Raw genomic sequence first — 15,901 nt, forward strand, 5'->3', positions numbered from 1 at the left:
AATACACCTTAACAATTATTTACATGGCATTTACATTGTATTAGGTTTGATAACTAATCTAGAAATGATTTAAAAGCATATGAACATCTTGGAAAATCCAGAGTCCGGGAACCAATCCTACGGATACAAAGAGACGACGGTAATAAGTACAGTAATGGCATATGGTAGGTGAATCCACCTCCCTTTCCATCCCAGCCCGGAATCCACAGGCTCCTCCTGGCCATGTTGTCCTCAGGCCTTGGCTGCTTCCTTCCGTTTGTCACTCTGGAAGTGTCTTCTTTCTCCAGTGTTTCTTCGGAGTGCGCCTTACCGGTCTTTCCACTCACTCACCTGAGCCCAAACACTGGCTGCCATTCCAGGAAATGTCCCTTCCGGCCCAGAATGGAAGCACTGAGGTTCAGTGATTGCGTCTTCCTTCTACTCTGGGGCTCCTTCGAGGCGCACAAGACAGTGGCCGTGTGACAGCCGCCCTGGGCTGTCCCTGAGATGAAGAGCCTGGGTTCAGCGACTCCCAAGACCTCGCCCGACGTGCGATTCGGTGGCTCCGAACGGGACTCGGGTGGGAGGAGGTGACTGCAGACGTGGGGTCTGTGCGAGTGGGTGTCTGAGGGCCTGAAGCTCACACTGCTTTGTCTGCTTTCAGGGAGGCCTCGGCCCTTTCTCCAGCATTCGGCTCGGCAGCGCATCGGCCCGACCGCGCCCGCTCCCGGAGCGGCCGAGGAGCCTGGGTCCCCCGTCCCCACGCGCGCAGTGCACTGTCTGCACCCAGCGCAGCCCTCCTGGGCCGGAGCCTCGGGGCCCAGCCGCCAGTGGCGTCCCGCGTGACCCGCTCTGGAACCGCAGCCTTCGCTGCTCTGCGGCCTCGCGTTCCGGGAAGGCTCGGGGGCCTGGGCCGCGGACCCAGATGCTCCCACAGGCGCGTCTTCGTCGCTCCGCTTCGGGGTCCAAGACCCAACAAGACCAACGCGAGGAGGCGCCCACGGTGCCCGCCGCCCCGCTCACAGGGGACCCGGACGACGGTTCCTCGGCGAGCGGTCGCGGCCTGTTTCCCAAGGTGCCTGTGAGCGCCTCCGCCCCTCCCCGCCTGCCCCAACCCCGTCCCGCCTCAGCCGACCGCGGGCTTTGTCCACCCGCCGCGGCGCGGCTCCTCCCCCGTCTCCGCCGGCTCCGCCCACCCCCTCGGCCGGCCTCACTTCCTAGGCGGCGGAGCGGCCCGGGGAGGGAAGGGTTAAGCCGGGGCTCTTCCCGGCGCGGAGGGATCCGAGGCGAGCCGAGCGCGGTGCTGAGGCCGCCTCAGCGAAAAAAATGTCCGCCTGAGGAGACCCACAAGTTCTATTCGGGGGGACTGACTGCCCGCCCCGGGAGCAAGGGGCGTCCAGGCCCGAAAGCCGCCTCCCCCGCCCAGACCCAAGAGCTCGTGCGGGGCAAAGTGAACCGAGCCGCTGGGCGGTACGCGGGGAAGCCCGAGCCCGCTCTCCGGGCCAAAGTGAACTTTAATCGGGGTGGTTGGATGCGGAGACGGGGCGGCAGGTAATTGCGGGCGGGCGGGCGCGGCAGGGCCGGGGGCTGCGGGGCGCCGCGGCGTCCCTGCCGGAGCGGGGGCGCCACTGGCCCGCGCCTCAACTCCGCGCCCCTTTGTACAGTGCCAGAGCCGGGGTCCCCTCCAAGTTGGGGAGCGGAGTGGGGGCGGAGGCGCGAGTCGCGGGCGCTCAGGCCCGCTGGCGGCGCGCTCGGCCTGTGCGCCCCGTTCTGCGCTCGACTCGGGCCGGCGCCCAGGCTCCGGGGCGCGCGGGAGATCGGGCGGCTTCGGCCGCGGAGCCAGGCTCATTGTTCGCAGGTCCCGGGCAAGGCAGCAAAAGTGGGAGGAGGCCGAGCCCGGGTCGGGGACGCCGGGCGGGAGCGCGACGAGTTGTCGGCGTTTCTGTTTTCTGTTTAAAAACGCCCCTTGGATGCGCTGGGGGTGCTCTCCGACCCCCTGGGCCCGCCGGGGACATCCGGGCGGCGGCGGCCGCGGACGCGGGCCTGCGAGCGGCTGCTTCCCTGCAACTTGTCAGTTCTATTGTTGCCGAGCGAGTGAGTCACTTCGCATCTCCGCTCGCTGGACGCCGAACTGCCCCTCACCCGCTCCTCGAGACCCCCGCCGCGGCCGGGCCCCGCGCGCCGAGCACTCCGCGGCGGCGCGGAGCAGGGGGCGCCGGGCAGGGGGCGCCGGAGACGGGCTCGGAAACTTGCGGGAGAGGCGGCGAGTTGCGGGAGCCGCCGCGTCGCTCTTGGGCCGCGCCGAGGAACGCGTGGATTCGGGGACCCGGCGCGGGCACCGAGCTCTCCCGCCCCCTGCTCGCGCCGCGGTGGGAGCGAGTCCGGGTCTTGGAAGTGGTACCGGCCCCCCCCTCAGCGCTCTTCCTCTTCACCAGTACCTTTTTCCGTCCCCTCACACACTTTGGGCCTCGGTGGTCTCTGCTTGAGCCCGTTTCCTCTGCCCTAGGACTTGCTAGAAGTGGCCGAAGATGAATCCCCAGCAACAACGCATGGCCGCTATAGGGACCGACAAGGAGCTGAGCGACCTGCTGGACTTCAGTGCGGTACGAGAGCTTTCCGAGGCATCTTGGGGTTCTGCAGAGGGTTTTTTTAAATAAAAAAAGAAAGAAAGGGTGGGGGAAGCAACGTGGAGACTAGGCAGCGTGAACTCCATCTGCTTTCTGCCTGAGCAGTAGTTCTCAGGGCTGGAGTCCAGCTCCCCCAAGTTGGACACCTGAACTTTGATGTAATGTCTAGACTTGCAGGTTTAAAACTTTAATGCCAGAGGGGTCATTCCGTTTAACCAGTTAAAAGGAGAACAATGTAATTATGAGTTTTGGTTGAGGCAACCTCCGCCCCGGATGATTAGTAGAGATCTTGTACTTTATAGGAAAAAGTATTGTTATTTTCTTCAGCACTCCTCAGCATTTTCCTCTCTGATATCAGATGTAGTTTATGGTACCTGAAAGATGTCAGCTACAAGAAAGGCAGTCCAGATCTAGAATTTCCAGCCTTCTGAGCAGAGTACTTTTATTTATCTGTGGTATATATACATATTATGTTCTTAACGTAGGAAATAACTTAAAAAAAATCAACTGAAACCAAAGGGCCCACTGGTTTTATTTTTAATGGGTTTAATTTCTTCATTAACTGCTGTTTGGAGGTAGCACCTATACCTGCTTTATACAACTCAGTTATAATCCTTACTGTATGTAGTAATTTAATTGGCTATGATTCTGACTGTATGTGTATATTAAGATGTAATGTAAATGTAATGAGATTCACTTAGTTCCATAGTGTAGATCAAGGGTAATAATATATTGTTTAAATTGAATAATCTTGGAGTCTTCCATGTAAACGATAGGGTCTTCAAAACATCGGTAACCATTATTTCCAATTAATCAGGAATTAGTATCACTTAGTGTATTTGCATCTCTGGATCTGAAAGTATCTCCAATTTTATTTTAACTTCCCTCTGAAATACGGTAACTGATTGATGGCTTTGGTGGACTTTTGTTTGCAAGGTAGAAGAATTTCAGGACTAACAGATAACATTTGGATTATTTTGCAGATGTTTTCCCCACCTGTTAATAGTGGGAAAACTAGACCAACCACACTAGGAAGCAGTCAATTCAGTGGATCAGGTAAGATGATGTCTTAAACCAGAGACTCGTATTTTGGTGGTATGACACATTTTAGTAGAAAAATAGAAAGCATGACATTTAAATATTATTGAATATATGTATATAAAAGGTGGAATTGAGTCAAGCGATAATTAGTAAGATTTATTAATTTTAAAAGATGACAGTTCCCTCAGATATCTGTAGGAAATCAATGGTTTCGTTGACAATTATTTAAAATGTTAATGGGGTAAATGTTCAAAATGAACAGAAACTTAGATTTATTTTTAAATGATACCTAGTAGATTACTGAATTCTGCCCTATATCCAGATTACATTATGATAATGTTTAGAGTAAGTTAAAGTAGATTCTACACACTAGTGCTGTTGTCTTTAAATTTACTTTTGATACATTTGTGACTGCTGTGCTCCATTATTAAACATCCCATTTTTTTAAGTATTCATTTTTTGTTTTTTTAACTTTTAAAACTCATAATTTTAAAATATTTGAGAAGCACGATTCATTCCAGTGAGTTTTTATTTAATTTAAATTTATTTCTTTGTGCTCAGAGATGAAAAAGATAACTAAAGCCATGACACCATCATCTTAACCAACTGTCAAATCTCTGGGCTGAAACTCAATAATTCCTCTTTTATGGGTGCTTTTTATTTCTCCTGGTAAAATAATAGTTGATTTCTTAAAATACTTCGAGAGTAAAACATCAGAAAATAAGGTTAATTTCATAACAGTCGAAACACTTCATACCACTTTACATTCTAAAAAGTTTGTATTTAAAAATTGCCTATTAATTTAATTTACTAAAATTCATTTTTAATTATGAAATTACAGCTTGTGGGGAAAGTATAGCATGTTCTTAATCATCTCAAGTAACTGAAATGAAGGCATTTTTTGGATTTTAAGTAAAGACTAACATTATTCTTAATCAAAAGGACAACATGAAATGAAAGCCAAGTCCCAGCTTTTCTCTCACCTCCTTCCTTTTACTGGTAATCATTTGAAAATTGTTACTTTTTGGGGAGGGTGGAGAAAGTTTAACAATTTTAAAGGTGTGGAAGATGGCTGTATTTCTTCATAGTGTTTTGAATACATCTCATTTTTGCAATTAATAGTTCATTCTTGGGAATCTTCAAATGTGCTTTGAGTAATACATGGTAGATGGTGCTTAGTATTTTTTTAAAATGAGTCATGATATTGCTGTTGCCTACTGTTCCAGCTAAGGTTGTGGTAAATATTTATAACTGGACACTCACTGATACAATAACATGAACTGTAGGAACTTGCTCTTAGAAGTGCATTCTGTTTTTAGAATAAAGGCAATTATATTTATTATACCTTTTCAAATTAAGAATTACATAGTCTCTGAAATTAAAAAGTATCTATGTGAACTGAGATGTGGATTACAAGCATGGCATTGGAGCAGTTGTTGGACTTCTTTCAGTACCTTGCGTTACACAAAGAAAAATTTATTTTTCTACATTGCCAGTGGTCACCATATTTGATTATTTAGAGTAGGAACTTTTAGTTTTAAAAGTTAGATTTGTTATCCGTTGAAAAGCTTGAACTTGAAGTCCTGTATTCAGTGGACTTAACAATATTTATCTGTGGTTTGTTTTCAATGCTACAAAAAGTTGTAATAAGAAAGCTATGACTTTTAATAAGTTAGCGAATGGATATCAATTTGGGAAAGAAAATGGCATGTGATTTTTTTCAAATCAAGATGTACTGGTAGATAACGATTTTTCTGTGGCCATTTCTTAAAAGGAATGTCTAAAAGAAATTGGTGTTGCAACATTATTTGACTTATATAGTTTATATTTATATACCTTATTGACATTCGAATAATCTTCTGCCCTGATTTCAAAGGATACTATGTAATACACCCTAATGCCTATGTATTTGCAGCTGTTAAGGAACTGAAGATCTGACCTTCCTTTTGTAGAGCTGCTGCAGATTAGGGTTTTTTGTTTTACATTTTGTCTTTGGAGTAACATTTGTAAAAACCTCATGCCATTTAACTTAGGAAAACTAGAGTTTATAGTTGGGTATTATAATTTCCTTTATTTTTCTTTTTTGATGAATGCTCAGTTTCACAGTGGGCTGTTGTTGAGAAACAATATATAATACTTTCAGAAACTTTTTTAGCTGAAAGAATGCAATATGTATTATATTATGTGGTGTTACCTTTAATCTTATTCCTGAAGCAAAACAAGTAACTCATGATAGCTGAGTTATTTGTCAAAAGTCACTAAGGAAAATATAAAGGTGTGTTGACTACAACTGATTTGTGTTGAGGAATCTGTTATGTTATTTCTTCATTAAGACGTTAAAATTTTCTTTGTGTTATGGTTAGGACTGAATTTGTTCCCTTGGCATGATAGACTCTGTGAAGTGTTCCTAAAGTGACCTTGAGAGTAGCTTTTCTTTCTGTAGGAGTGAAAGGTGAGGCACTCTCAATTAGGGCGGTGTACAGAAAGAAAGGGCAGTCTATAGAAGGAAAGTTTGTTAAAAGGATTGACAAAATGGAAATGGTTCAGATGTTTAAATCCCTGTTCTCAACTTCAGGGTTTGAGTGTGTACATCTAAATTGTGATTTTTGGGTTTAGTTTTTAGTACATAAGCGTTTATATGAAATCTGAAAATTTCCTTTGTTAGATTTTGAATCTAAGTAATAAGTGATGTTGTCATTTTGTAAGCTATCTGTGGCTACTAAGTATGTTTTTCTTTTATATTTTTATCTAGAAAGTAGTTTTAGCTATTAAGTAAAGCTATACTTTTTCTTATTGAATTCAGACATTTGTAACAGTATAGGCTTCTTTTTGCCCAAATTTTTTGAGGATAAATGTAGGAAGTATTTTCTGGCTTTTAATTTTTTGAAAACAGTTTTTCATTCTAAAGTTACCGATCTTTTTTTTTTTTTTTTTTTGTGGGGGATTTTTAGATGTACATATAGGCTTTCTGAAAATACTGATACACAGCTAGAAAGATGAATTCTTATTAAATTGCTCCAGTATTTTTTTATTAAACGAAACTTTATTTTTAGATAATTATAGATTCATATGCAGTTGTAATGCAGAGATTCTATATACCCTTTACCCAGTTTCCTGCAGTAACAGCACCTTGCAGAACTAGTACAGTATCACAACTAGGTTACTGATAGTGATACAGCCGAGATACAGAAACTGTTCTGTCACCACAAGGATTGTTGGTGTTGGCCTTTTATAACTGCATCCACTTTTCAGGTCAATAAAAAAATGCTCAGATTACTAGATGCCTTCTTACCCTATTAAACTTGGAGTAAGCTTTTCAAATTGTCATGGCATTACTTGTACCTATCAAGAAAAAAATCAAGAGAGGGAAGACCAAAATTGTACCAATGTGGGTTTTTACTGAACTGTAATATAAGTAGGAACGGTGATTTTAGAGAAGAAACCAGGTTTGACCTTTCACTTAAGGTAGTTTAAGGTTATGAGTAGGGTGTGGTTCGTATTATGTACCTATTAGTGTTGAAATTTATAGTAACTATAATTTGTAGTAATACACACTTGTTAATATTGAGCCATGTTAGACATTTGCTTCAGGTAAGCTGTAGTGATTAATGAGAGCTATGACAGAGTCAGCAGGTGTGTGGGCAAAAATATATTTTATGACAGGTATGGTCTGCTATTAAGTGGCTCATTTAAGGTAAAAGGTAGCAAAAAATTAGTTTAGAGAAAACCTGTATTTGGAAACTCAAACTTGGAAAATAGAAAAATTAGAGACAAGATTATGACCGTGCGTATTGCATACTTTTCAGGCCAATTCCTGAACAATTGAAAAACAAGGTGGGGCGCGGTGGCTCTCATGCCTGTAATCCCAGCACTTTGGGAGGCCGAGGTGGGTGGATCACCATGAGGTCAGGAGTCTGAGACCAGCCTGGCCAACCTGGTGAAACCCTATTTCAACTAATATTACAAAAATGAGCCGAGTGTGATTGTGGGCACGGTAATCCCACCTATTCGGGAGGCTGAGGTGGGAGAATTGCTTGAACCTGGGAGGCGGAGGTTGCAGTGAGCCGAGGTGGCGCCTCAGCACTCCAGTCTTAGCAACAGAGAGAGACTCTGTCTCCAAAAAAAAAAAAAAGAAAACCAAATTGGTGTTTTTTTAAGTAGTCATTGCTTATAATGGATTTGAAAAACAACTTGATTAGATCACAACATTGTGGAGGCTTGTTTAGTATCTGTATTGAGGCATACCTACAGTTACTATTTTTGTCTGTTTTCTTTAGCCATTTAAACACAAATTCAAGTTTCTGTCTTCAAGATATCCTTTGAGTTTTTAAACAAGCCTTTTGAAATGGGAAGATAAAGATGAAGGTATCCAGGCTTGACTGTAAACAGCTTTCAAATTTTAGTCTTAATTGGGTCATAAATATCACTCTCTTATTAAAGCCATATAGTTTTTTCTGCTCTTAAACAATTGGTTTCCTGGAATCTCATTGCCTACCTAGTATTGTCAAAGACTTGGGTAATCTCACTGAAAGAAAGTAAAAGTAGCACTATTAGAAAGGCTCTCCTGAAAAAAAAAAAATACTATTTCTGGACAATGTGTGGAATGCCTTTGTGAAAGATCATTTAATATGACTGCTTTTGGGTATCACTTGAAAGTGTATTCTTGGATGGGAATGTTGAAATTGCAAACTCAGTGTTTGTGTTTAGGCAACAATGAGAAGACAGACATTTAGATATTTTAGTTCAAAAGACTATTGAATGACAGTCTGCTTTGTTAAATAGTTGTGCCATAAGTATCTAATTTTTATCAGTTAACTCTCAGTATCTACTTATGAAGTGTTCTAATAGTTTTTGGGAAGATGGGAAATGGAGAAGGTTGTTCAGAAAAAGTGGAGACATTTCTCTGGGCATGGTTGGCTCATGCCTGTAATCACAGCATTTTGGGAGGCTGATGTGGGCATATCAGTTGAGGCCAGGAGTTGGAGACCAGCCTGGCTAAGGTACCGAAACTCTGTCTCTAGGAGAAATAGAAAAAATTAGCCAGGTGTTGTGGTACATGCCTGTAGTCCCAGTTACTGGGAAGGCCGAGGTAGGAGAATCGCTTGAACCCAGGAGTCAGAGGTTGCAGTGAGTCAGGATCACACAACGGCACTCCAGCCTGGATGATAGAGGGAGTCTCTGTCTCAAAAAAAAAAAGTGGAGACATTTAATGGGAAGTAAAATAGTGAGGTAAACTTTAGAAGAGGTCAACTAACGCACATTATTGTAGTTTAAATTGAGTCCATAAGAAAAAGGCTGTGCTGAGGAGTCAGGGAACTGGCTTGAGGAAAACTGAAAAATGTTAAGAGTTGCCTTGTGAAGGAGATATGGAAAATAGTGAAGAAAAGAACTTGTCTTTCAGGTGAGGAATAGCATGAGGAGAGAACTTGAAATGTATTCAAGGTCCTGTATGGTTCATAGTGAGAGAAGCTGCTTTTTATTCATCATCACTGCTTAATTCCTGGGGAAGCTTGTATTTACATATTACTATCTAGTTAGATTGCAGGCATTCGGATCCAGAAATTACCAGTGAATAGCTGGGTGATCTTGGGTATGTTACTTAACCTCTCTGCTTCTGTTTCTTAATCTGCAAAATAAGACTAATAATAGTAGTTATCCTTATGAGGTTGTTAGGAGTGTTCAATGAGTTAATAAATGTCAAGTTCCAAGAATACTGCCTAGCACATAGTTAGCTGTGGTGGAGTAAATTGTTAGAAGAAACTGAAATAAGGAAGGCATTTATTTACTTTGGAAGCCTCTATGCTAATCTAGGGATGAGCTGGTGAAGGATTGGATGTGGTATTAGTGTAGGGAATAGGAAGGTAAAATACCAGAAGTAAAGGATTGAGAGAATTTGAAGTATTGGCTTTCTGTAGGTAAGAGAAATGAGTCAAGATTGCAGTTCTGACATAATTGGAGGATAGTATTGCAGGCAGTAATAAAGATGCTGAATTGTTTTGCTCATTTTATATTTCACATGACCTGGGACTCTTCTGGCTAATTTGTAGATTTATGACTGAAGACTGCTGGGTAACGATGTTGGTTTAAAAGAAAACTGTCTCTGCATGTAAAGTTAATACATAGTCATTATTGAAAAGAAAATTGGAGACCAGAAAAAGCAGAAGGGGAGAAATGACCTTTATTTCACTATCCAGAGAAAATTGTGTTGATTTATTTCCTTTTTGTCTTTTTTATCTTAAAGTTCTGTTGGCAAGGTTGAGAACTTGTTATTTATGTTCTATTTTTTTGTTTCACTTAATCTTCTACTGTTAACATTTTCTCATGTTATTAACTTGGTTTAAAATAGTTGCATGCTCTTAAATGGAATGAATATAGCATAACTTAACAAATCCATTCTCTTATTACCTGACATTTAGGGATTTTTGTTCATTTGCTTTTTGATATGATAAATAATGTAGTACTGACCACCTTTTTGTGTATGAGTATGTTTTTGCTCACATTTTGATTTCTTTTGGTTAGGAGATGCAAATTTGTTTTTTGTGCCTCCAAGTTATAATTAAAGCTAATGAATTCTCTTAGGGAAATGAACGCAGAGGGAGATAAATTATCAGGCCAAGGATTGATGTTAATGTTGGAGTTACATGTTTAAAGTTAGTGACTTCGGTTGATTATTTAATGTAACAATACAAAACTTTATTAGTATGTGAACGGAACGCATTTTGACATTTGGAGCATATTTGTGCTTGTATACAAATGTGTTGTGTGGTAACTGGTGGGAACTCCTGTCATTCTTTGACCTGTGCTTATTGAAATGGAGTGGAATCTAATTGGAGTCTTGTCAGTGAGAGAGCCCTTGAATTCCTGCCTTTTGTGAGAGAGGCGGTATAGTGTAGTGGAAAGAATTGGGCTCAGGAGCGAGACAACTGGATTGGAATCGATGACTTGCAAGTTATTAGCTAGATGGTCCTAGGCAAGACATTTAAATAATCAGAGCCATACTTTTTTCATTTGGGAAAAGTGGGTAATAATCCCTGCTTACAGAATCCTTGTAAAGGTTAAATAAGGTTTTGTATATATTTCCTCCTACAAACCTGCTTCAAAAATGGTAGCTGCTGTTATTGTGGTACTTCCTAATTAGTATTCTAGGTAATACTAATGATTATATTAGTAATCTTTATATAGCCAGTATTGTAGCTAGTGTTTATTGAATTCCTGTTATATACTAGGCATTGTGATAAGCAATTTATGGTCAATATTATTTGGAAACTCCACTGTATATATTCTATTTACTTTGGATAAAATGAAATGTTTTGTCTGTGGTGATGGAAGTGAGGAAATAGCCCTCCAAGAGCAATGAATCAAAGTTGCTTATAGTGGCATAAAATTGTGTATATTAAGTCTGAGAAGTAATCAAGCATACAAATAGTTTTGAAAGGTCGTGAAGTACCTAAGAACCTTAACTGTATATTTTTGGTTGATTTCTTCTTAATGTCGTTATTTTCCGGAGTATACTTTGTAGAGTACAGATTAGTGAACAGAATATGTACACCTTCTGAAAATCCTTTTCCATGCTAAGGCATCACTGCCACTTAAATGTAGTATTTTGTCCGTATTTTTTCTCCAGCTACTTGAAGTTATTTCTGGAGTGAGGAATAGTCTGAATAATTAAGTAAAATAAAAATTACCTGACTTGAAAGGTTGGAACGCTTGGGAACAGGTTGGAGAGAATATTAACAGTCTCTAGGGTAGAGCAGCTTCCCTTTTTTTCTTAATGGCCAAGAAGAAGTAACATAAACTCCCTTGGTAGCCTGAAGCAACACGTAGCAAGTGAGCAGAAGAAATCTTATTTTAAAAATACATGTACATTTTATTTACTACTTGCTACCACAAACATATTTGTTGTAATTTAAATATGTTTTCATTAAATATTGAGTAAAACTGAAATTCTAAAGTTGTATCATTTTTGGCTTATGGCACTACCTTCCTCCTGTTGTGCTTTATTTACATCTTTGGAGGGTAAGGGTCAGGGTGGAATGGAATGCTAGCCTATCCTTAATGAGAAGCCCAACTCCAGAGCATATTCTTTAGCTGTATTTTTTCATGCACCTTTTCCTGCTCCTATAGAAGCCTGTGAAAAGGGATCATTACGTCAAGGGGAAATATGGTTTTGGTAGAAAGTAAACTGCTATTTTCATAAACTGAAGCACAGATCATTTTGTTAATAGTGTGACTTTTATTTGAACTTTTCTCTGTTTCCAGCCAGATCATCCTGTAATTTTTAAAGATACCCTTGACTTGGAAAGAAGATGTAGTTTTTATAGAGAGAGCTTTGGGGTTTTTTTTTGTTCCAATGTGCTCTCGTGTGTTCCATGTTAAAAATTGCTCTCGTAAAGACCATGGTGAGTCATCCAAGCTACTGTAAGCTGCTTGGGGACTTAAAGATCACACAGAAATGTAAACGGATTAGACATTGGTTACCAATTTTTATTGCATTGGGTGGTGACTCAGGGATGACCTTCAAAATAATATTATAAAACAATTTGAGATGAGGTACAGGACATAAAGTACTACCTTTTTTCCTTAAAAAAAAAAAAAAAACCAACCAAAAAACCACTACTATAACTTACTGTATTTGGTTATTAAAATTGGGGGAATTTGGCCCAAGGTGCCATTTTGTCACCTCTGTTTTAGGTGTTAGCAAGGTGCCTGAATTTGAACTGAGAGGGTTTCTCTAAATTTGCAGTAATCTATGGAAGATCATTCTGGTTGCTAAAAGGAAGTCTTTCTGGAGGCAGCCTCGCTCAAAAGTGGGCAGTTTATTTGCTTCTGGTAGTTTTGCCTGTGAGCTATTTTCAGGCTTTAAAAATGAGCAAGATCGGCTTCTAATTATTCTTTCATCACTTCATTGGTGGCTGATACAATGAATACAGGTTGGGTTTAAAACAATCATAGCTACTCCAATCATGGAACGAATGTGCTGCTGCTGCCAGCAAGAGTTGTGAGTCTTGGTTGGGCGTGGCAGGTATCCGGCTGGGAGGGAATTACAGTCATCCAACTTCTTGGTCCTAGAGGCATATGTTGTTGTTTTGAGGTGGTTGCGAATAAATAAGAGGTTTGTTTGTGCCTTTGGAGAGGAAAAAAATGCAAAATGCTAGGCCTGCTTTGAACAGAAGCATGGTTGGCCACGGTCATTTCAGAGAATCTGAGCTGATATGGCCACTTGTACCAAGGGTAAGAATCTTTGAGTTCTGCAGCATCCTTTTAGGTTTTTCCTATTTGGAAAGCCCACTATGTCTAGCAAACTTTGTCATGTGGTCCAGAGGCCCATTTACTTATCTGCTTGGTATTGACATACTCAGATTTTAGAAAATGTTGTTTAGTGTTGGTCCCAGTTTGGAATAAAGTTAAAGGGAAAATATTTCATATTGAATCTTTTGATAAGAACATATAACTTGAAATGATTGTAACTTTCCAATTGGGTAGGTAATTAGAGTCATTTCAAGACTGTCCTGAATATCCTTAATGTCTTTTTATCTAAGCATCAACTAGTTTTTTTCATTCTAGGTGATAGCATATTTTATTATTTGTCAAGATCCCCTTTTCCCTGTTAGAGGTCCGCAGTCCCTTTTCTGCAATTTTGAAATCTGAAAAGATCTGAACCAAAATAATTTCAGCATAAAGTATTTTGGTGGCAAAATCTTACCTGAAGGAAGGCCATTGACATTCTCTATTTTCCTAGTTCTTGTGTTGTTGCCAGGAGCTGATTTGTAGCATATGATATATATACCTGTATACTATGTTTCCTTTCTAAAATCTGCAAAGCTGAGTTCTAAAACCCACTTGGCCCCATGGATTTTAGAAAAAGTACTAGGGAGATCTGTCTCTCTCTCCTCCTCCTCTCCCTTCTTCCTTCACCTCTGACCCCAGGGATTGTTTTCAACTCACAGTAGGAACTTTTTGTTCAGAAGTCTAGAGACTTCATTATTTTAAATACAGAAAAAAAATTGCAGTCAATTTGTTTATATAAAGCAAATTCTTCTGGGAATATAGATTTTCAGGCCGAGTTTTATCTTTGAGTGGTCCATCCAATACATTGATTTAGGGAATCAAGATCTGTTTTGAGGAGAGAGAACCTTTTTCATCTTTTGGGACAAGGAGTGTGCTGATCAGTTAAAGCATGCAGGGAAATTTTCAGGGTACTATCAGGAGAGTAGAATTATTTTCATTTGGGTCCCATTTTATATACATATTTATATATATATAATTTCTGCCACAAGGAAGCCTCAACCCTCATCATACTCTTTTTGAATTTTGACTGAGAGCAAACAGTTAAGAAAATTCTGATAGTTATCTTCAAGAAGAAAAAGTAGAGCTAACATACTTTTCTCTAGGGAACGGACAAATTAGTCTTTGGTAAACTTTATTCTTTTCTATTGTGAAAAGTTTTCACAGATTAGTAGCATGATGTTTATTCCTGAAATATTACTGGCATCTGAATTAAAAGTGAAGATTCTGCTGAGTGTGAAATTTTCCTTAGGAGCTTGTTACTGGCTTAGACCTACTACTGTTTAATATAAACTGTGAAAGTAGTAATGAAGTATGTAATAAATTAGTCTGCTGTAGTCTGTTTTGAGAGGTAGACCACTTGGCCATTGACTTTTCTGGTGGTTTTGCAAGCCTGTTCCTTGTACCTTGCTAGTGTTACTGTCCTAAGAACCATGATACAATGTTAAATAGTTAAATCAACTTAAAGTTTATAGGGGTTTGAGATACTGTACTGCAGGAATACAAAACATGCCGTAGTGCCAGGGTCTCTCTTGGCTTCATATTTATATAATCCCTCCTCACAAGCTTAAGAACAGTGCCTGTAGTGATCAGACTGTTTGCATTGAGTTTGACTCCGGAGACTTGCCAAGTAAGTTATATTAGCAGTAGGACTTTGTCCTTTGAATGACTGGGGGAAGGGGAGGAGTCTCTGTTTTAAAACAAAATCAGTGATGTTAAGAGTGCTTCATAAATACTTACTCGTATGCTGTTTACTTCATAATTCTTGTAGGAAGTTGGTAACTGTTCTTTTTAAAGAGGAAATAGAGAAATCAACAGTAAAACACATTTGCCTGTGGTTTCTTATTGCCCCTCAGAAGTTGCAAATCTAATCAGTTGGAGTTGCACCTGCACTGATACCAATCTACAGAGCATGGTTTGTCTTGAGAAGGAATTTAGTGTCTCTGGAAATCTTTGAAATTTGTTGTAATAAGAAGTCGTATCTGAAGCCAAGGTGACAAAGTATAAAAGAAGCCTTAAATGGGGTATTGTTAATATTCTCCAAAACTGCTTCAAGATTTATTTATGTAATTTTTTTTTTTTTTTTTTTGAGACAGAGTCTTATTCTGTTGCCCAGGCTGGAGTACAGTGGTGTAATCTTGGCCCAGTGCAACCTTTCCCTCCTGGGTTCAAGCAGTTTTTGTGCCTCAGCCTCCCTAGTAGCTGGGATTACAGGCACCTGCCACCACACGTATTTTTGTATCTTTGGTAGAGGCGAGGTTTCACTCTGTTGGCTAGGCTTGTCTTGAATTCCTGGCCTCAGATGATTTGCCCACTTTGGCTTCCAAAGTGCTGGGAAAGTGCTGGGATTACAGGTGTGAGCCACTGTGTCAGGAGGATTTATTTTTATTAAGGAGAAAACAGTATGATTAAAAGTCTCCATAAAATAGTTAATTAAGGACTTTATATTTAGTATTTCAAGACATAAAATATAAACAGCTACCACCTAAGATATATTTATAAGTGTAATTCTTTTTTTGTGTGGTCTTACTGTTAAGCTGTCTTCAGACTTTGTGAGTTGGAATGAAGATGAAATTTGATAGTTGTGAGATATTGGATTATTCACAGCTGTCATTTAGTTGAGGTCATAGAAAAGAATGGTTGCTTCACAGTATGGAAAATTTTTATTGTTTTATTTCCCTTTTTCAAAGATTAAGTGTTTACTTAGTTACAGAACAGTTAAAGTGGATGGAAAATATTTATTCCAAAAGTAGTTTAAAAATGTAACATACAGAAGATATTTTAATAGAACAGAACTTTCAATTCATGAAATGAAAGGTATTAATGCTAATATTCAAAGGGGTATAATTAGTTCATTTTATATTTTTATTTATTTAGAAGTAGATTGGGCTGTTGTTTTGTTAAAGAGCATATGTGGGTATTCGAGTGAGTACCTGCTAATGCACTGTTTTTTATTCAGTGTAGAGTGG

The 15,901-nt window shown here is 40.4% G+C and overlaps 1 protein-coding gene across 13 annotated transcripts in view; it reads left to right on the forward strand.

Moving 5' to 3' along the window:
- Positions 1–1,295: 1,295 nt before the first annotated feature.
- Positions 1,296–15,901, forward strand: part of TCF12 (transcription factor 12) — a 363,108-nt gene continuing 348,502 nt past the window's right edge. For 5 of the 13 annotated variants that reach the window (XM_078333238.1, XM_078333243.1, XM_054239313.2 and 2 more), the window contains exons 1-2: positions 2,484–2,582; positions 3,590–3,662. Coding sequence is in view for 6 of the 13 variants with exons in the window: in XM_035258674.3 (XP_035114565.1) it covers positions 2,508–2,582; positions 3,590–3,662 (148 nt within the window). In the remaining 7 variants the exon portion in view is untranslated. Of the gene's footprint in view, positions 1,531–1,696; positions 2,074–2,483; positions 2,583–3,588; positions 3,663–15,901 lie in introns of those variants that run through there. The other 8 variants (XM_035258674.3, XM_035258675.3, XM_035258676.3 and 5 more) reach the window with 3 other exon arrangements.

This window comes from Callithrix jacchus, chromosome 8 (genome assembly GCF_049354715.1).
Source record: "Callithrix jacchus isolate 240 chromosome 8, calJac240_pri, whole genome shotgun sequence".
In the NCBI taxonomy this organism is placed as follows: Eukaryota; Metazoa; Chordata; class Mammalia; order Primates; family Cebidae; genus Callithrix; species Callithrix jacchus.